This window comes from Enhydra lutris, unplaced genomic scaffold, assembly GCF_002288905.1.
Source record: "Enhydra lutris kenyoni isolate GAN:26980312 unplaced genomic scaffold, ASM228890v2 scaffoldscaffold26, whole genome shotgun sequence".
NCBI classification, from domain to species: Eukaryota; Metazoa; Chordata; class Mammalia; order Carnivora; family Mustelidae; genus Enhydra; species Enhydra lutris.
Window position 1 is genome coordinate 6610457 of NW_019154110.1, and position 17644 is coordinate 6628100.

The following is a 17644-nucleotide window of genomic DNA, read 5'->3' on the forward strand; positions in this document are numbered from 1 at the left end:
GGTCAACATGTTGGGATGTGCTTCCTATCTCATTTAACTTAAAACATTATCATTTAAAACTGTACCTCACACCACCTGTGGTGAGGGACTTTTTTGTGCTTAATTTTCAATCTTTTATAGATTGATGTTTTTGTAAATATACTTATTGATCACAAGCTTGGAGGATGTTATGGCAACGTTAAATTTCTATAAAAGTGTTTTAAGTCTTACTCTTAGTTTCTTACTTATGGATTGGTAACAAGTTTCCTTAGTTACTTCAGTTTGCAGACTACATATTGAGTAACACTAATTTAAAATATTTTGCGGGGTAGATCAGTGCAAGATGTTTCTGGCATTTCAGAGTTGGAACTTAGAACCACATTTTCTTTTCTTTTCTTTTTTTTTTTTTTTAAAGATTTTATTCATTTGTTTGTCAGAGAGAGTGAGCACAGGCAGACAGAGTGGCAGGCAGAGGGAGAAGCAGGCTCCCTGCTGAGCAAGGAGCCCGATGTGAGACTCGATCCCAGGACGCTGGGATCATGACCTGAGCCGAAGGCAGCCGCTTAACCAACTGAGCCACCAAGGCATCCCAGAACATTATTTTCTATAGAAACAATCTAAATAACACTATAAGCACTACAGTGTAATGGGTCATGATCCCTGACCTTAAAATATCTGTTACTCTAGGAGCAATCGGCTGACTCATTGCATAGAGCATGTGACTCTTGATCTCAGGGTCATGAGTTTGAGCCCCATGTTGGACATAGAGTTTAAGAACAAGAAAATCTTGCTCTAGGAGGACATTGCTGTTCTTCTGAAAGTATGTTGAGTGCCTTTCTGTAAGACACTGCTAGGTGCTGGGGAAACTGATGTAATAAAAAGATTGTCTCAAAAGGTAATATGTATGTGAAAAAAGAGTGACAAAAAAGTGGTATATACAAATACTTGAGATTAAGCTGTGATCATTAAGCTCTGGGATGGTTGGGGATTGGGGTCATTATAGAAGAGGGAAAGAGTACTTTGATGGATACTTTATAAACAGACCTCTTAAGAGAGGTCATTTCCTCATCTTAACAGATATCAGGTCACGGCTAATAACTGGAGCCAGAATTTAAACTTGGATTTTTCTGTCTACCATCCTGACCTGTTTATTCCTATATAGGCTTTAGCAGAGATAAAAAGAAATGGGAGCTATATAACAGATAGCAATTAGACAAAAGACTTGGCATTTGGGGACTCATTGGAATATTTGGGGAGAGGAATGATACATTCAGAATGGGGTTTTAAGAAAATTAACGTGGCCTTGGTATGTACGTTTAAGTCATGCAACTAAGAATGGGATAAATTAGTTGTGACTAATGGATTATCTTCTAACATGTGGAAATTATAGAATATTCCTCTTTGTCTTCAGTTATGTTTTGGAGTTTTGCTAATTCTGGTTTGTAAGGTAACATTTATGGAACTATTTTTATAGGAGAATGCTAGTTATTTTTTAGTAAAATGGCACATAGATTTTGTAGATGGCAGATACACTTTTTAAAATCAGCTTTGGGTATAACTAACATTCAGTAAAATACACCCACCTTAAATATATAGTTAGAGTTTTGACAAATGTATACACTTACATAACCATAACCATGATCAAGATGTAGAATGTTTCCATCATCATGAAAAATTCCTTTGGGCTTCTACAGTCTGTCCCCTTAATGTACTTTTTTTGAATTATTCATTATATACAGTTAGATTCAGTCTCTTTGGTATATAGTTCTAAATTTGGACAACTATACATAGGTAACAACCACCACAGTCAAGATAAAGATTCCTAAAAATTTCCTCATGTCCGTTTTATGGTCCACCCTCCTTTTTCCCATTCCTTATGTGTTTTCAAAATATATCTGATTCGTCTGAAAGTAATATACATGAATTACCTGTTTTCAAGAATCCCATTGTGTACCATTTTTATTTTGTTGATACTTAAGTTATAGTTGTTATTCTTCATTTTCTCTCATATTTATGCTTTGAGAACTCTGGTTGCACCCTTCATAGTCATTTTGTCCTCTGCTGATATTCTGACATACTTTTCTTAGTACTGTTCTGGAAATGCCCTTTGAGAACCTCCATCCTGTAGTTTTTTGTTTTGGTTTGGTTTAGGGTTTTGTTTTTTTTTTGTTTTTAGGATTTTATTTATTTGTCAGAGTGAGAGAGAGAGAGAAAGAGCACAAGCAGGGGAGAGTGGGAGAAGGAGAAGCACACTCTCGCTGAGCAGGGAGCCCGATCCAGGACTCAATCCTAGGACCCCTAGATCAAGACCTGAGCCGAAGGCAGTTGCTTAACCAACTGAGCCACCCAGGCGCCCCCACCCTGTAGATTTTTAGCATACAGTTTCATGGCTTACCTCAGTAAGAAGATAGAGACATTCTCACATCTTCTGTTGAAGGATCACTGTCCTCTTACTTCTCTAAGAAAGACGAATCCTGGGCAGAGTTATAAAGCTAACTTCTTTATAATATGTCCTTGTTTTCAGTCATTACTTGCTCCTTAAAACTCTCTGGCCTCAATGTCTTTTTATAACTCTTCGCCTCTGATTATAAGAATAACTAGAATGTCACCTTACTGCCTTTTACGCTAGTCCATTTTTTTGGTAAGGAATCAGTATTGCTTCCATTCCCCCAACATCTGTTCTGTCTGGCCCTCTATAATTTGGTGTCTATCACATGACAAAAACTGTGTTCTAGAAAGTTTTGAATGGCTTCTGATTAACTGATTGCTCTCTTTTGCAGTTTAAAGGTACTACAGAAACCTATGAATGTTTTTGTTTATTCTGTCTTAATAGTTTTTCTGTTGTTAGTTGATAACTTTCAAAAGGATCAGTATAATTTGTTTCCTTTTCTATTGCTTCTAAAAGTAAATGAGAATGACGTGTTGAAACAATAAATTACAAATCTATAGCAGATCTATAATTGTATATTTTACTCCTAATGGAAGAAGAAAGTGATGGTTCTGTTTGATTTGTTAGGAGATTGAATTTCCATAGCTTTAAAATATTCAGATACTTTTGCATGAACTCAGCTATCCTTATCAGAATTTTCTTTTCAGGGGTGGGAGGGGAAATGTGTCCATATTTTATAGGGAGAGTACTAAAGCACAGTAAATACTCTTGCACCTCATTTGGTAATCTGTTTTTTTCTGATGTACTCCTTTGGTGTTTTTGTGTGTTGTTTTATGTTGGGTTGTTTTGTTTTTATGTACATAGACAATGTGTAGAGTCATGGGCTTGCACAGTTAAGAATAAGAAAATCAAACATTATAAATTAGCTGAAGTAACTTTGATTTCAGTGTTACTTTTTTAAAGTTTAGGGCTATTTTTATTATAGAGCATTAAAGTGATAAACTTTTGGTTTGTTTTTTTAGCTTGTCAGCCCATCTGCAGCTTACATTTACTGGTTTCTTCCACAAAAATGGTATGTACTTAAAAGTAAATACATTGGCATTCTAACAATAAAACACGTTAGTGAATGTAAAAAAAGAAATTATTTTGTGTGTGTGTGTAAATTTATAAAATTATACTTAGTGGAAGAAAGGTTGATTCTGATAATTCCCTTTCTTTAGTTGACTTGTCCAGCGGTTTCAGTTACTGCTTTATGTGGTCAATGGTGGGATGTGGAAGATGTAACTTGTACCCATTTAAACTTTAAAAGTAAGAAGTTCTTAAATTTTGTGTGTATAGAAATGTTTTGGCAATTTGTTTAAAATCTGTATACCTGGACGAAGACTTGGATCTAGTAGGATTTTGATACAGTTAGTAGTCTGCATTTTAATAAAGCACCAAGATGATTCAGAAATAGGTTGCTTGAGGAACAGATTTTTAAAAACTGGCTTAAAAGCTTTGGTAGGGAAAAAAAAAAAAAAAAAAGCTTTGGTAGGTAGACCGTATATATAAAATCCTGTTCATAGCCTGGTTTCCTTATTGCTTCCTGCTAGCCATTTAAGTTTTAAGTAGATTTTGAAATTGTTAAAATTATTCAGTGTTGTGTGTAATCATTCTTAAAGGTAAACGTTTCTGTATGTGGCTTATATCTAAAATGAAATTCCAGTTCTTATCTCTAAAAAACCATACTTGTTAGGACACTAACTGTTGATATTAAAAAAAAAAAACTATATAACATTATCTTACTCAATTTAGAGCCATCATCTTCCTAGAGATTATAACTAGAAAATAATGGGAAAATCTTCAATTAAATTTCTTAAGTTTTACTATTTTTTATTTCCAATATTTTTTGGACTTTAAATTGTCTTAGAACCTGAACTAGGTGAAGAGTGCCCTGAGTAGAATCCTTTCTGTGTGAACGTTTTTAGTTGATGGTATTGCATTGTGTTTTTTTTTACATTAATAAAACAATAGAAACAACCACTGCTACCAAAGGGATATATCAATATTTTAGATATTTTACAAAGAAAAGTATATAGTCTTAAATGTACTTCATTAAAAGAGGTAAAAGCATGCTAGGTAAAGTTTCAGTTGGTTTCAAATTGAGTAAAATGCTGCTTGAGTTAATCCATCTTTATTGTGTAATGGAATGACATCTTTTTAAGAAACATGTCAAGATGATCATCTTTGGTATTGTTTAGTAAGAAACAAAGTTAAATAATAATATGGTTATATTAGAATAGTTTGATAACTGAGTCAGGTTTTTTATGTAAGTAGTTTGAAATCTGGTCATAGCTCTATTAACTACTGTAACTTTACTTCTGGCTTTGCCTTAGATCTGATCCATTTTTATATAGAAGTAAACTGCGTAGCATTTTTATGTTTTTTCCTTAATTACTTATAACCGTCTTATAGAGTCCTTATTTCTAATCATTCTTTATACTTGGTTTTCTGTTGTACTTTTAAAGTACATGGACTCTAATACTTTAAAGCTTATAGTTTGAATTTTATAGGTTTGTTAGCCCTTTGTTCCCAGGGACATACATAAAATATATATAAGTTATCCATAACTGAAATAGATGGTGGATATTAATGAATATTTACTAATTAATACTGTTACTTGATTAATATTTAAGTTTAATTAATTTTACTTGAATTAGCTTAAATTCATTGGATTAAACTTTTTTCCTGTCTACATGACAAAATACATAGAGTTCAGAATTGCTCAGAATCACTTGAAGTTTTTTTTTCTTGATGTTACTGAGGTAAATGAGAAAGTAAACTCTGTTGATACTTCTGTTTCCAGAAAATAATTTCCCATTATAACTTTGAAAATTAGTGGAAGTTGGGAAGAAGCAGCTATATTGCCTCTCTTGTCTAATCAAGGTATATTTGTAGTTTTTTTTTAAATAATATTTTTAAGAAATCAAGATAGAAAACCAACATCAAGATCCCTAAAATCTGATTATTTTTTCCTTTTGTTTTTAAATGAAGACTTTTGTTTAGCTATTACTACTTGAAACTGCTTAGAATGAATACACAAAGATATTAGGGTACTATTTTCATGGTGATTATGGTTTGGAGAGCATTTTTGTTACTGCATTTTAAACACTGAATTTTTTTTTTTCCGTATTAAAGTTTTTTTACTTTGAAAGTTTACAACTTTCAAAGAGACTGATTGAAATGTATCTTATGTACACACCCTACATAAGAATGTTTTTAAGTAGAAAAAAGCATTGTGCAAAATCTCAGAAGGAAAATTATTTTTATGTTTGTAGATTCATCTGTTGTCGTAGTTCTATATATTATTGAAACCTAGTAATGATTGATTAAATAGTTTAAACTATTAATGCCTCTGGGATTAAAGACAAGTAAGTTATAGAGAAGTATTCGAGAACCTTAATTTGCAAAAGCCTTTGTCAGTTAATTGATACAGAGAATATAAACGATTATTTAAAATTAAAATCCCTGAACTTTGTAAACCGAGAGAGATTCCCCTATGTAGTAAATAATATCCTAAATTTAGCTATCCTGCTCAGGCTTTAGAGAAGTTCTAGGGAAAAAGTAAAAAACTAGCTATCTTTCTTATGAAATGATAATATAATTGTTTATATAACTTTTACATATGAAATCCATTATTTTAATCCTTTGATCACAAGTCCTAGTCAAATCCAAGAACTTTTTGGTTTGCTATTGCTGTGCATTCAAAATAAAACATATGTAGTACTAACTAGTTCAATTTAAGTATATCTTTAAGTAATTTTTCTATTAATAGATTATGGGAGAAGGAAAAAAATTTTAAATGTTTGTGTGTGGTTGTCTCTTGAATATTTCATTTGTGTTTTCTGCCAAGAAGCTTTAACTGTATTTGTCAAAAATACTTTTGACTAGCAGTTTATTATATTCTCTTTTTATCATAAATGTTAAATCTTTATATCCATATAATCAGTAAATGTTTTAGCATTAATTAAAATAATTGAACATCTTATTTGAATCAAAAGAAAATCACAGTATTATATGAAGGTAATTATAGTTGTATTGTGAAAAGTTTGTTTAAATGACTTTATATATAAAGGGTTTTAAAGAGTTTGCTACAAATTCGAACTGATTTTGGGGCAAAAAATGAGTAAACTTCTGGGAAATCTTTATTATAGGAAGTCTTTTTGTCTGAAATTCCCAGACTTCTTAGGAAAATGAGTATGGTATTTATGTTTTTAAACAAAAACATTTTAAAGTATTGATTTTCTATTTAGATAAGCCATCACAAAACTCAGAAAATGAACAAAATTCTGTTACCTTGGAAGTCCTGCTTGTGAAAGTTTGCCACAAAAAAAGAAAGGTAACATATGACACAATATTGGTAGATTATGTGGAATAATTTTTTGAGTATGTTCATGCATATATATTGTGCTTTTAAACTTTGAAAGCTTTTCCTTTTTTTTTTTTAAGAGCGAGCATGTCGGGGTGGGGGTGGGAGGAGAGTCCCAAGCCGACTCTGTGATACAAGCACGGAGGGCAGAGCCCAAGGTGGGGCTCAATCCCACATCCCCGAGATCACAACCTGAATTGAAACCAAGAGTCGGATGCCCAACCGACTGTGCCACTGAGGTACCCCATACCTTGAAAGCTTTTAAAGATGTTGATGGCTGAATTAGAAAAATGATAACCTTTTTTGCCAACCTCCTAGATCTTAATGTTTTTTTCTGGGCAGCTGAGGTATCTGCATTAAACTTTCTGCTATAGGAGTTTGACAGTGAAGGGAGGAAGCTGTATTTTAGCATCTTAGGACATAAAATCAGATGCTTCCCTATCACTTTGATCTCTTAGCTTTTTAGCAGTTTGTACGAATTGAAATTTAAATAAGAGCTGTGAGAGTTTTTCCCAAAAGGATTACCTCTTGTAACACTACTCTCGAGCAAAGAAATTCTGTTGCCAGTGTTATTGGCCATTGATCTATTAATACATTGCCTCAAATTTCTATTTATAAGGTGAAATCATTCACCACAGAAACACGTTAGGATGGTTAAATTTTCTCAGCAACCAGTACTTTTAGTAGCCTCAAGATCTTGCGTATTTTAGGATTAGGAATGACCTGTATAGAGATTCCTGTTTTGACATTCTTCCAAAATCATAATAAGGTGACACAGGACTTGAGCACTACTAAAGCACTCATACGGAGTGGACTAAGGTGATTAGGAGACAACAGTTTAAGTATATATTCAAAACTTCAAAGTTAAGGAATACCATTCTCCCTCCCATGCAATCCCCATATGCATGATAAATAGTGATGTGAACATTCTTGAAGATGCAGGCAAAAAAATGTGAATACAATTGTAGTGTCCTTTTTGTGTTTCAAAAAATAATAGATGTAAACATTTGCTTAGAAGGATATACACAACCAACTGCTAATATTAGTCATCTCTGGAGTATAGGACCTGGAGGAGGTGGGGGAAACTTAAATATTTCTCATTTTATACTCTTGTAGAGTAGAATTTTTTGTTAGAATAAGAATGTATTTGGTTTTCAAAAAGAAGCTACTATCTTGTTATAAAGGTCTTTCATATCTTCCAATTTTTCAGCTATTTAAGCATAACTCCAGTTATATAATTTCTACAGAATATTATTCATAAGATGAACAATATTGCTCCTATTAAGCAACATTTAAATACATGGATTTAATACTTTGTAACATTGACAGTGGTGTTTTTATAATTCTTTTTTCATTTCTAATGGTCCTATCAATTATTTTGTTAAAATAGAAAATTTAAGGGAAAAGATTATTAATTTATATGAGCTTAACATTTTAAGCATTTTTTGAATTTCATATGTCTAATTTGAAACTATTTCAGATCACCATCAGCTAAATATTTTATATACTGTATCATTATTTTCATTTTATTGGAGAAATCCTCAGTTGTTAATATTTGGGATATAGCTGTTCCAAATTTTCTTTTTCCTTCATCACAATTTTCAGAAGTATGATTAGAATTTTAGCATGCCATTTGGTAATGATGTTTCCTATATCTGTGATTATAATTTTTATTTTAATTCTTGTAATAATTGCGTATGCATAAATAAGTATAATTTCATAATCTTTGCCTTTGCAGGATGTAAGTTGTCCAATAAGGCAAGTTCCTACAGGTAAAAAGCAGGTGCCTTTGAATCCTGATCTCAATCAAACAAAACCTGGAAATTTCCCGTCCCTTGCAGTTTCCAGTAATGAATTTGAACCTAGTAACAGCCATATGGTGAAGTCTTACTCATTGCTATTTAGAGTGACTCGTCCGGGAAGAAGAGAGTTTAATGGAATGATTAATGGAGAAACCAATGAAAATATTGGTAATTTTTATTTTAATAGTTTTATCTTAAACTTTGCTTTCCCAAGGAAGAAAATGGTGCAGAACTAGAAGTAAATTGCATGCATTCTAAAAGCGTGAAATGACCTTTATTTGCAGATATTTTACAGTCTGATGAGATAATTAATTTTACGGTAGATTACCCTGGATTTTTAAGTGGTTGGCTGTTGTGCTGTACTAGGTATTTAATCTGTAAAGTTCTCATTTTTACATGATGAAACATATTTCATGTAGTAAAAAAATATATAGTGAACACTGGATGGAGAAGACTGGTATTTCCCATTAGTCCCTCAGCAAACAAAACAATGAATTCATTCCTACCCCCCACACATGACATTTTATTGTGAAAAATTTCATATGTATATAACTGTCTAAAGAGTTTTATATAGTAAATATTTGTTTACCTACACTTATATTCTGTAATTAAGATTTTATTGTATTTGCTTATCACATATATCCCTCTGTCTTCCCAGCTGAATCTACTTTTGAGGTAATCATTCAACCAGCACATAAGTGCCCGGAATACAAAGATCATTAAAATATTCAGTCCTGTCCTCCAGAAGCTCTCAAAAGCTGACCTAGCTTGCAGAGATAGATATAAATAATTGTAGCAAAATCATGAGTGGGATAATAGAGGTATATGTGAAATTCAGTGAGAGGCACCTTTGGGGAAATAATCTTTGAGTCTTGAAGTAGCCTTTGAATTTGAAAAGTAACCATAAGTGAGGATTTTTTCTCCTTGCCTAGTAAGGACATACACATAAGGTAAAACATAAAATTGAAAAGTGTAAGTCTTAACATTATATCACACATTAATTGTAATTTGTACCTAATTTAGGATTAGGGACATATCATAAAAAAAACCTTTGTGTTTGAATATTTGACTCATAAGAAATGTTTGTGAAATTCAGATGTCAATGAAGAACTTCCAGCTAGAAGAAAACGAAATCGTGAAGATGGGGAAAAGACATTTGTTGCACAAATGACAGTATTTGATAAAAACAGGTAATGTTGATGGACACCTGAGGCTCCCATAATGTTCTAGAAATGTTTTTATTCTGAAGGATAATATAGTGGTGTTGTTTTCTTTGCCTTTGTTTCTCTTTATTCCTTTTTTTTAAGATTTTATTTTTTTATTTGACAAAGAGAGACACAGCAGGAGAGGGAACACAAGCAGGGGAAGTGGGAGAGGGAGAAGCAGGCTTCCCACTGAGCAGGGAGCCTGACACGGGGTTCAATCCCAGGACCCTGGGATCATGACCTGTGCCAAAGGCAGACGCTTAACGACTGAGCCACCTAGGTGCCTGTTTCTCTTCATACTTAAAAATGATAAAACAAGTTTGTAAATACTGAATTTTTCTCTTTGTCACATAGGAAGCAGTAAACATGGATGAGTTGCTATTTGAATGGCTCAGTTAAGATTATTAGACATGTCACTTCTGAGTGTCTGCTCTTTGTCAGACACTGTTTTAGGCAGTGAAAAGGCATCAAAATCCCTGCCTTCATGGGGCTTACCTTCTAGTGGAAGAAACACACCACCACCCAAAAATTATACCAACTCACTATTGGTGCGTGCTGTGAAGAAAAAGAATAAATGGTTGTTTTATAGAGAAAGGTAGGTCTAGGAGAAGGTAATATTTGAAAGAGACCTGAATGAAGTGGGCCCTGTGTAAATCTTGAGGTTATGTATTTACTTATAAAATTAAGGAAGAAATCTGTGTGTCATCATCGTATGGCTCTGTGCATTTGGCACAGGGTAGCAAAGAATACCTGAATTTGTCATCATCTCCAGTTTTTTTTCCACTGGAGAGTGAAGCATCTCAGTGCTAGTAAAAAAATATTTAGGAGGCAAAGGCAGCATTCTTTTTGACAGCATCAGAGAATGGAACCTGTAATGTGCTATGAGTTCTTGTTTCCAGCTGCTTGCTGGTAATTAACACAGTTCACTGTTAGGCATAGGGGAAAGTGGCAAGTAAAGCAATTAGTACATTCCTCCTACTCTTTAAAAAGTACTGAGTGTCGCCTGTTAGCCACCAAGTAAAGAAAGTTACAAGGCTTTTAATAGGAAAGCAAAGATGGCTAGGAATAATGCCATAAATGTTGGCTACTGTATTACTGTATTGTCTTAGAATAAATCACTTAATATTACTATTCAAATATATCACTTTATATTAAACCAAGATTGTGTCTTTTTAAAGTCAGAAATTTGTAGGTTAGAGATTTACATGGGAAATAATAGAAACATGTTTTAGGAAATTGTTATGTCTATGGGAGAAGCAACTAGGACGTGACACTGCGCTTCATTGGTGTTGGTCAGTGTTCTGTTTTAGGCAGCATTGGGATGGGTGTTGTGTCCTTTTTAAAAATTATTTCTGCCTTACACGTGTATTAAGCTATTCCTTGTACATATGAAATACTGCTTTCTATTTAATGAGTAAAGGTACCAAGTAGAAACCATGGGAGAATTTTCCCCCAATTATTTTGAAAATTTCTAAACCATAAAAAAGTCGAACAATATAGAAAAATCATTAATACCCACATACCCTCACCTAGAATTCATCAGTCACTCTTTAACATTTTATCACATTTGCTTTATTTGTGAGTGTGTATTTTATTCTTGTGCTTAACCATTTGAAAGTTGACACTACTTCATTCCTCACTCCTAAACATTTCAGTGTATGTATCTCCTAAAAACAAGGACAGTCCTTCATAACCACAATACACCTGTGATACTCAGTAACTTTAACATAATACAACAAATACTATCCCCAGTTGACCATAATAATGCTTCTTGTAGCTGTCCCACCCCTACCCCAAGGGTTGCAATCTGTGGGAAGTTGCCATATCTATTCATTCTTCTTCTGTTTGGGATAGTTCTCCAACCCTTTGTTTTTTCTCTTTTCTTTTTGCCTTTTGTGACACTTTTCATTGTTGTTAATTATAATTCGTATATTGCCCTTTTTTTACATTGAAGTATAGTTGACACATGATTGTCCTTTCAGGTGTACAACATAGTGTTTTCAACAATCCATACATTTTGCCATGCTGACCACAAGTGTAGTCACCATAGAAAGTTATTACAGTATTATTCATTGTGTTCCGTATGTCGTAGTTCTCATCTCTGTGACCTACTTATTTTATAACTGGAAATTTTCACTTCCTTAATCCCCTTCACCTATTTTGCTTATCCCCCACACTCCTCCCCTCTGGCAGTTGCTAGTTTATTTTCTGTATTTATGAGTCTGTCTTTCTCTTTTCGTTATTATTTGTGAAACTTTTTAATACAGACCTTTAGTTTTCCAAAATGTCTATCAGTTTATGATTAGATTCAGGTTAAACATTTTGGGAAGGATACACTGAATTGTGATGTATTCTCTGTGTACATCACAGATGCAGGTAAAATTAGGTTTGATCACTTGGTTAAGGTGGTGTTCACAGTATTTCACCATTGTAATGATATCTTTTCCCTTTAAATTAATTAATACGTCATCTCTGGTAATCTCACTTTCAACTGGGTAAATGTGCATTTTCTCCCCAACAACCTTCCACGCAATAGTGTAGCATCCATCAATGATTCTTGTTTGAAAAAATTTTCCTATGGCAGTTGCCAAAATGTTAAACATTCCATCATTTCTTCCATGTTTACAGGCATTTTTTCTATAAAATAGAACATTCCTCAACTCATTTTTTAATCGGTATTTTAATCGGTATTTCTTCTTAATCAAATAACAGATGCCATTTTTATTCATTCTGCTTTAATCTACTCATGTTGTTACTCATTTTAATGCTCAAGTTGTCCCAGACTTACTCTGGAGGAGCCCCTCTAAATAGGGTCCTATTTGGCTTTTTTACTTAACTTTTATTTATTGTTTGTTTTTCCTTATTTTCTGAATAGTAAGATACCCCAGGCTTACATTTTCCTTCTTCTACTTCTGCTCTGGAATTGGCCATTTCTTCAGAGTCTTGATTCCTTTTTTTTTTTTTTTTTTTTTTTTTTAAAGATTCTATTTATTTGAGAGAGAGCAAGCATGCATGAGTGGGAACGAGGCGGGGGTGTCAAGTAGGCTCTGCTCAGTGCAGAGCCAGACATGGGGTTGGGCTTGATCTCATGACCTGAGCTGAAACGAGGAATCAGATGCTTAAGCCAGAAGGGCCCCCCAACCTCCTATTCCCCCCTTTTTTTAAGTGGTGGGGGCCCAATAACATTAAGTAATCTCTACACCCAGCATGGGGCTTGAACTCAAAACCCCAGGATAAAGAGTTGCATGTTCTTCTGACTGAGCCAGTCAGACACTCCTAGTCTTGATTCCTTTTAATGGAGGAAAAGTATTTACAACCCAAGATCTCAGGAGTTAGATGTGTAAACAGTTCTTTTTATAGTCTCAGAGAAGTTAAAGTCTCCTTAAACAATGACTACAATTCAAAAGCCATATAGAAAAAGTATGAAACACAGAGCAAAATTAAAAACTTACTCTGAAAACAAAAGCTAAGTCAAAAATAAAATGACAAGGGAGAATTAATTTCAGCTCCTACTATAGATTGATGTCTCATTTCTTTAATATAATAAGATCATACTCATTAAGAAAAATACCACAGCCTAGTAGAAGAATGATTAAGAGATAAAATTAAAATGTTTACAAAAAAGGAAAATATATGTGGTTCTTAAACATTTAAAAGATAAGACATCTGAATGTAAAAGTACACTGAGATGTCATTTTTTCACTTACCAGTTTGGCAGAGATCAAAAAACTGATAAAGCACTGTTGGTGAGGCTGTGGGGAAAAAAGGGCCTCCTCATGCACTACAGGTAGGAGAGCAAACTGGATTGTAGCTATCAAATGCACAACTGCAAAACAGTATCATGCAGCCGTGTCAACGCATGAGGGAAGCTTCGTTTCAGTTGAGAGATACATGAGTGTATTATTACCTATAGAAGTACATAAGAATAGCTTTTTAAAATGTTAAGTTGAATAGCTTTACTGCTATACTGTTGAAGTAGAATAACTCAAGGCTCATAGTGTAAAGACAAAAATTCTTAAGCCTCAAAATCATTTGGTATTAAGGTCAGACTTAGACTACCCAGATTCAGTTGCTAGCTCTGGCTACTTCATCATCTTAAGGCGAGCTACTTAATCTCTCTGCCTCAGTTTCTTCTTCTGAAAAGTGGAATAATCTACTTCATAGAGTGGGAAGATTAAATGAAACATGCGAAGTCTTTCAAATAATGCCTGGCACATAGTAAGCACTCAATAAATGTTAGTTGTTACCACCTAACAGAACTACTCCAAGACTGATGAGGAGAAGCCAGATTCTTGTGACGTACAATTAATTATTGAGCATGGTTGAAGAATGATGTTTAGGTTGGTAGTGTTACCAGTGTTAAAAGGTATGAAAAAACGTAATGCAAACTGTATATAAACACACATATATGTACACATACATTAAAACTGTACTGTGAGTATGGGCATAATTCTTTGATTCAACTGGTATTTCTTTCATTTATTCATCCATGAAATGTTTATTGAGCACCTATATGTGCCAGGTGCCCCCAGGATCTTAGAGTTACCAGAGTCATAATCATCAAGTTTATTGGTCGTGAATGAAAGTCAAGAATTCTAGTTCAAATTTTTTCAATAGTCAGAAATGACAGAGGCATAATTCTTAGTGGTTACCTAAGGCAAGTATTATAACACTGTTGTTATCCCATTTCATTAAAGTATAAAGCCTACACTCGTGCTTTATACTTAATGTTTAAAATTTACCAAGTTTTGAGAATTTAGGCATATTATTATATATTAGTACATAATAAGTTATGTCTGAGTAGCTACAGTAATGAAGTAATTCTCTAGTAGTAATAATTACTAGTGCAAATCATTAAAATTGCTTTTGTCAGGAATGGAGAGTAGGTATATTTCAAAGTTTTGTTGGGTGTGTAAGCTAGTTTATAAATTTAATAAATGCTTTTTAGTGTAAATCTAAATATGTAGAATTTGTGTACTTACAATAATACACAGGTTACTTTAAAGTGTATGTGTTTGTCTAACAGGCGCTTACAGCTTTTAGATGGGGAATATGAAGTAGCCATGCAGGAAATGGAAGAATGTCCAATAAGCAAGAAAAGAGCAACATGGGAGACTATTCTTGATGGGAAGGTATGGACTGCTTAGAAGGCGGAGCACGTTATAGTCATGAACTCCCATTTTTGATTGATGTTTTCTTTCCCAGATGCAAATTCATGTTGGAAGTAAAGAGTCCTTTGATTTTATACTTTGAAAGATACAAATAAAGATTACCTAGTCAGAGTATTCAATGGAAGGCGCTGACCTTGGAGCCAGACTGCCAGGTTCAGATCTTCACTCCCGGGCTGTGTGGTATTCTGGCAGGTTATTTAAGCTTTTATGTCTCAGTTTTCTCATCTAGAAAACGAGGCATAGAATTGATGGATTAAATGAAATAACTATGCTTAGCACCATGCCTGGCATAAAATAAGTGCTCAATAAATGTTAACTACTATTGTACCCGAAACCAGTACTACACTATGTGTTAGCTAACTTAAAAACAACCACCACCACCACCACCACCACAAATTGTTGTAAATCCTGCTTATAGTAACAGCAGGCAACATAACGATGACCAATAATACATTTGTCAAGAAATCTGCAGAACCGAGATGAATCAAATTTAAAGTAACTTTTCTGAGACTTGAAAGAATAAATATATTTCTTGGGTAGGCAGACGCAGCAGAATAATGACGTCATTTATTTCCAGATATATTAGGTCAGTGTACTATCACAAGCAAAATCCCAGGATTTTTTTAGCCTTAAAATTAGTTTCAAAGGAATATTGTGGAAGTTTCCTAAAAACATTTACTTACCAGATAATAGAACATACTATTAAGGTAAAAACAAAACAAAAAAAACCAAAAAAAAAACAAAAAAACCACAAACCTTTAAATTGTATGGTACAGTAAACATAGATGAGTTGGATCACTGAAACATTGTGTTTTTTTTTTGTTTTTGTTTTTGTTTTTAAAGATTTTATTTATTTATTTGACAGAGAGAGAGAGATCACAAGTAGGCAGAGAGGCAGGCAGAGAGAGGAGGAAGCAGGCTTCCCTGCTGAGCAGAGAGCTCAATGTCGGGCTCGATCCCAGGACCCTGAGATCATGACCTGAGCCGAAGGCAGAGGCTTTAACCCACTGAGCCACCCAGGCGCCCCTGAAACATTGTTTTAAAATAGTTTCATGTGCTTTTGGACTTTAGTCTCTGATAAAATTGGTATTAGATCTGTGTAGGAGACCCCATTCATTGTGACAGAACTGTCACAATTACAGCCATCTGTAAATAAACTTAGACATCATAAACTGCAGAAGACTCATAAATGTAAAAATTAGTATTCTACAACTTGAAAAAATGTAGGTGAATATTAATATAATTTAATATGAAGAAAGCTCTTACAAGTATGTTGTGAAAGTTAGCATAAAATAATGAAAGTGAATCATTTCTCCACTATAAAAATCAAAAGTTAAAAACAAATGATAGGCCAAGGAAGAAGTAACATACAAAAAGCTATTATAAATCTGTAATTTTATAAATCAATAAGAAAAATAGGCAATCTAATTAGAAAAATGGTTATAGACAATCATGCAGTTCTTAAGGTGACAAGTATAGATGACTAGCTAGCAAGCTTTTAAAAAGATACTCAACCTTACTAGTATTCAAAGACATGTAAAAATCAGAGATACTACTTTACTAGTTTGACAAAAAGATTGACAGTTTCTAGTTGGAGATGTGAGGACACCTAATGCTTCAATGTGAGAATAACTGGGGACAGCCTTACTGGGGGGCAGACTGGCAACGTGGATGACATTTTAATTGTATTCATAGGTATTAGCAATTAAGCCCAGTTTCTCAATTTTTGTCACAAGGTTAGGAACTGGTTAACTGAAAAGATGTAACAGATCTTGTAAAAAATATTAAAGTAGTGAGAAATTGGAAATACCTTAAATATAAAAAGATTGTCTTTGACAAGATTTCCATGGTATTTAGTTTTTACTGAATATTGTATATATATTCCTATTTTTTCTAAAATTAATGGTTACTTCTAGGTGATGAAATTTTAAATTATTTCTTATGCTTATCTGTGGTGTTTGAATTTCATGCAGGTGTTCATTATGTTTTAAATTTCTTATTTAAAGTTTAAGTTTTTATTCACAAGAAAATACAGGAGTTGTTGGGTTTTCCCAAGAAATTGAAGCACTATGATATGGGCATCCCTTTAAAGTCAAAGCATCTAGATTCGGTTCTTTTTAAAACCTTTGTAGTATTCTTTTAAATAAATATTTCATAATTTACTAAACCAATGCAATTTTAATGGATAATTCAATTTTATTAACTTTTTTTTTTACCTTTTCACAAATGTGAATATACTAGTACATGTATCTTTATGCATTGCAAGTATTTTTATGAGATAAATACCTAGATATGGAGAGACTTACTTTTTCAAAACTGGTTTATAGAAGCACACTTTTATTTCATTGCTGTCCAGAATTACAGTTTTAAGATGATTATTTGTAATAAAGATTTAGGAGTTTAGGCTTGTATGGCAGTAAAATAAACAGGTTTCTTTCTTTCTTTCTTTCTTTTTTTTTTTTTTTTTTTAAGATTTTATTTGTTTATTTGAGAGAGAGCATGAGCAGAGGGGAGGGGCAAAGGGAGGAGACTCCCTGCTGAGTGGGGAGCCAGATGCAGGGCTTTATTCCAGGACCCTGGGATCATGACCTGAGCTGAAGGCGGACGCTTAACTGATTGAGCCACCCAGGGGCCCCAGTAAACAGCTTTCTGTGGAATATCATGAAAGCAGTCTTCCAGAAGATTATTTG

At 33.5% G+C, this 17644-nt stretch overlaps 1 protein-coding gene across 2 annotated transcripts in view; it reads left to right on the forward strand.

The window, feature by feature from the left end:
- Window positions 1-17644, forward strand: part of LOC111151219 (SUZ12 polycomb repressive complex 2 subunit) — a 40781-nt gene that overhangs the window by 13708 nt on the left and 9429 nt on the right. For both annotated transcript variants that reach the window (XM_022509014.1, XM_022509015.1), the window contains 5 exons: window positions 3391-3440; window positions 6661-6746; window positions 8515-8746; window positions 9675-9768; window positions 14810-14915. In XM_022509014.1, coding sequence (XP_022364722.1) covers window positions 3391-3440; window positions 6661-6746; window positions 8515-8746; window positions 9675-9768; window positions 14810-14915 — 568 coding nt within the window. The remainder of the gene's footprint in view (window positions 1-3390; window positions 3441-6660; window positions 6747-8514; window positions 8747-9674; window positions 9769-14809; window positions 14916-17644) is intronic.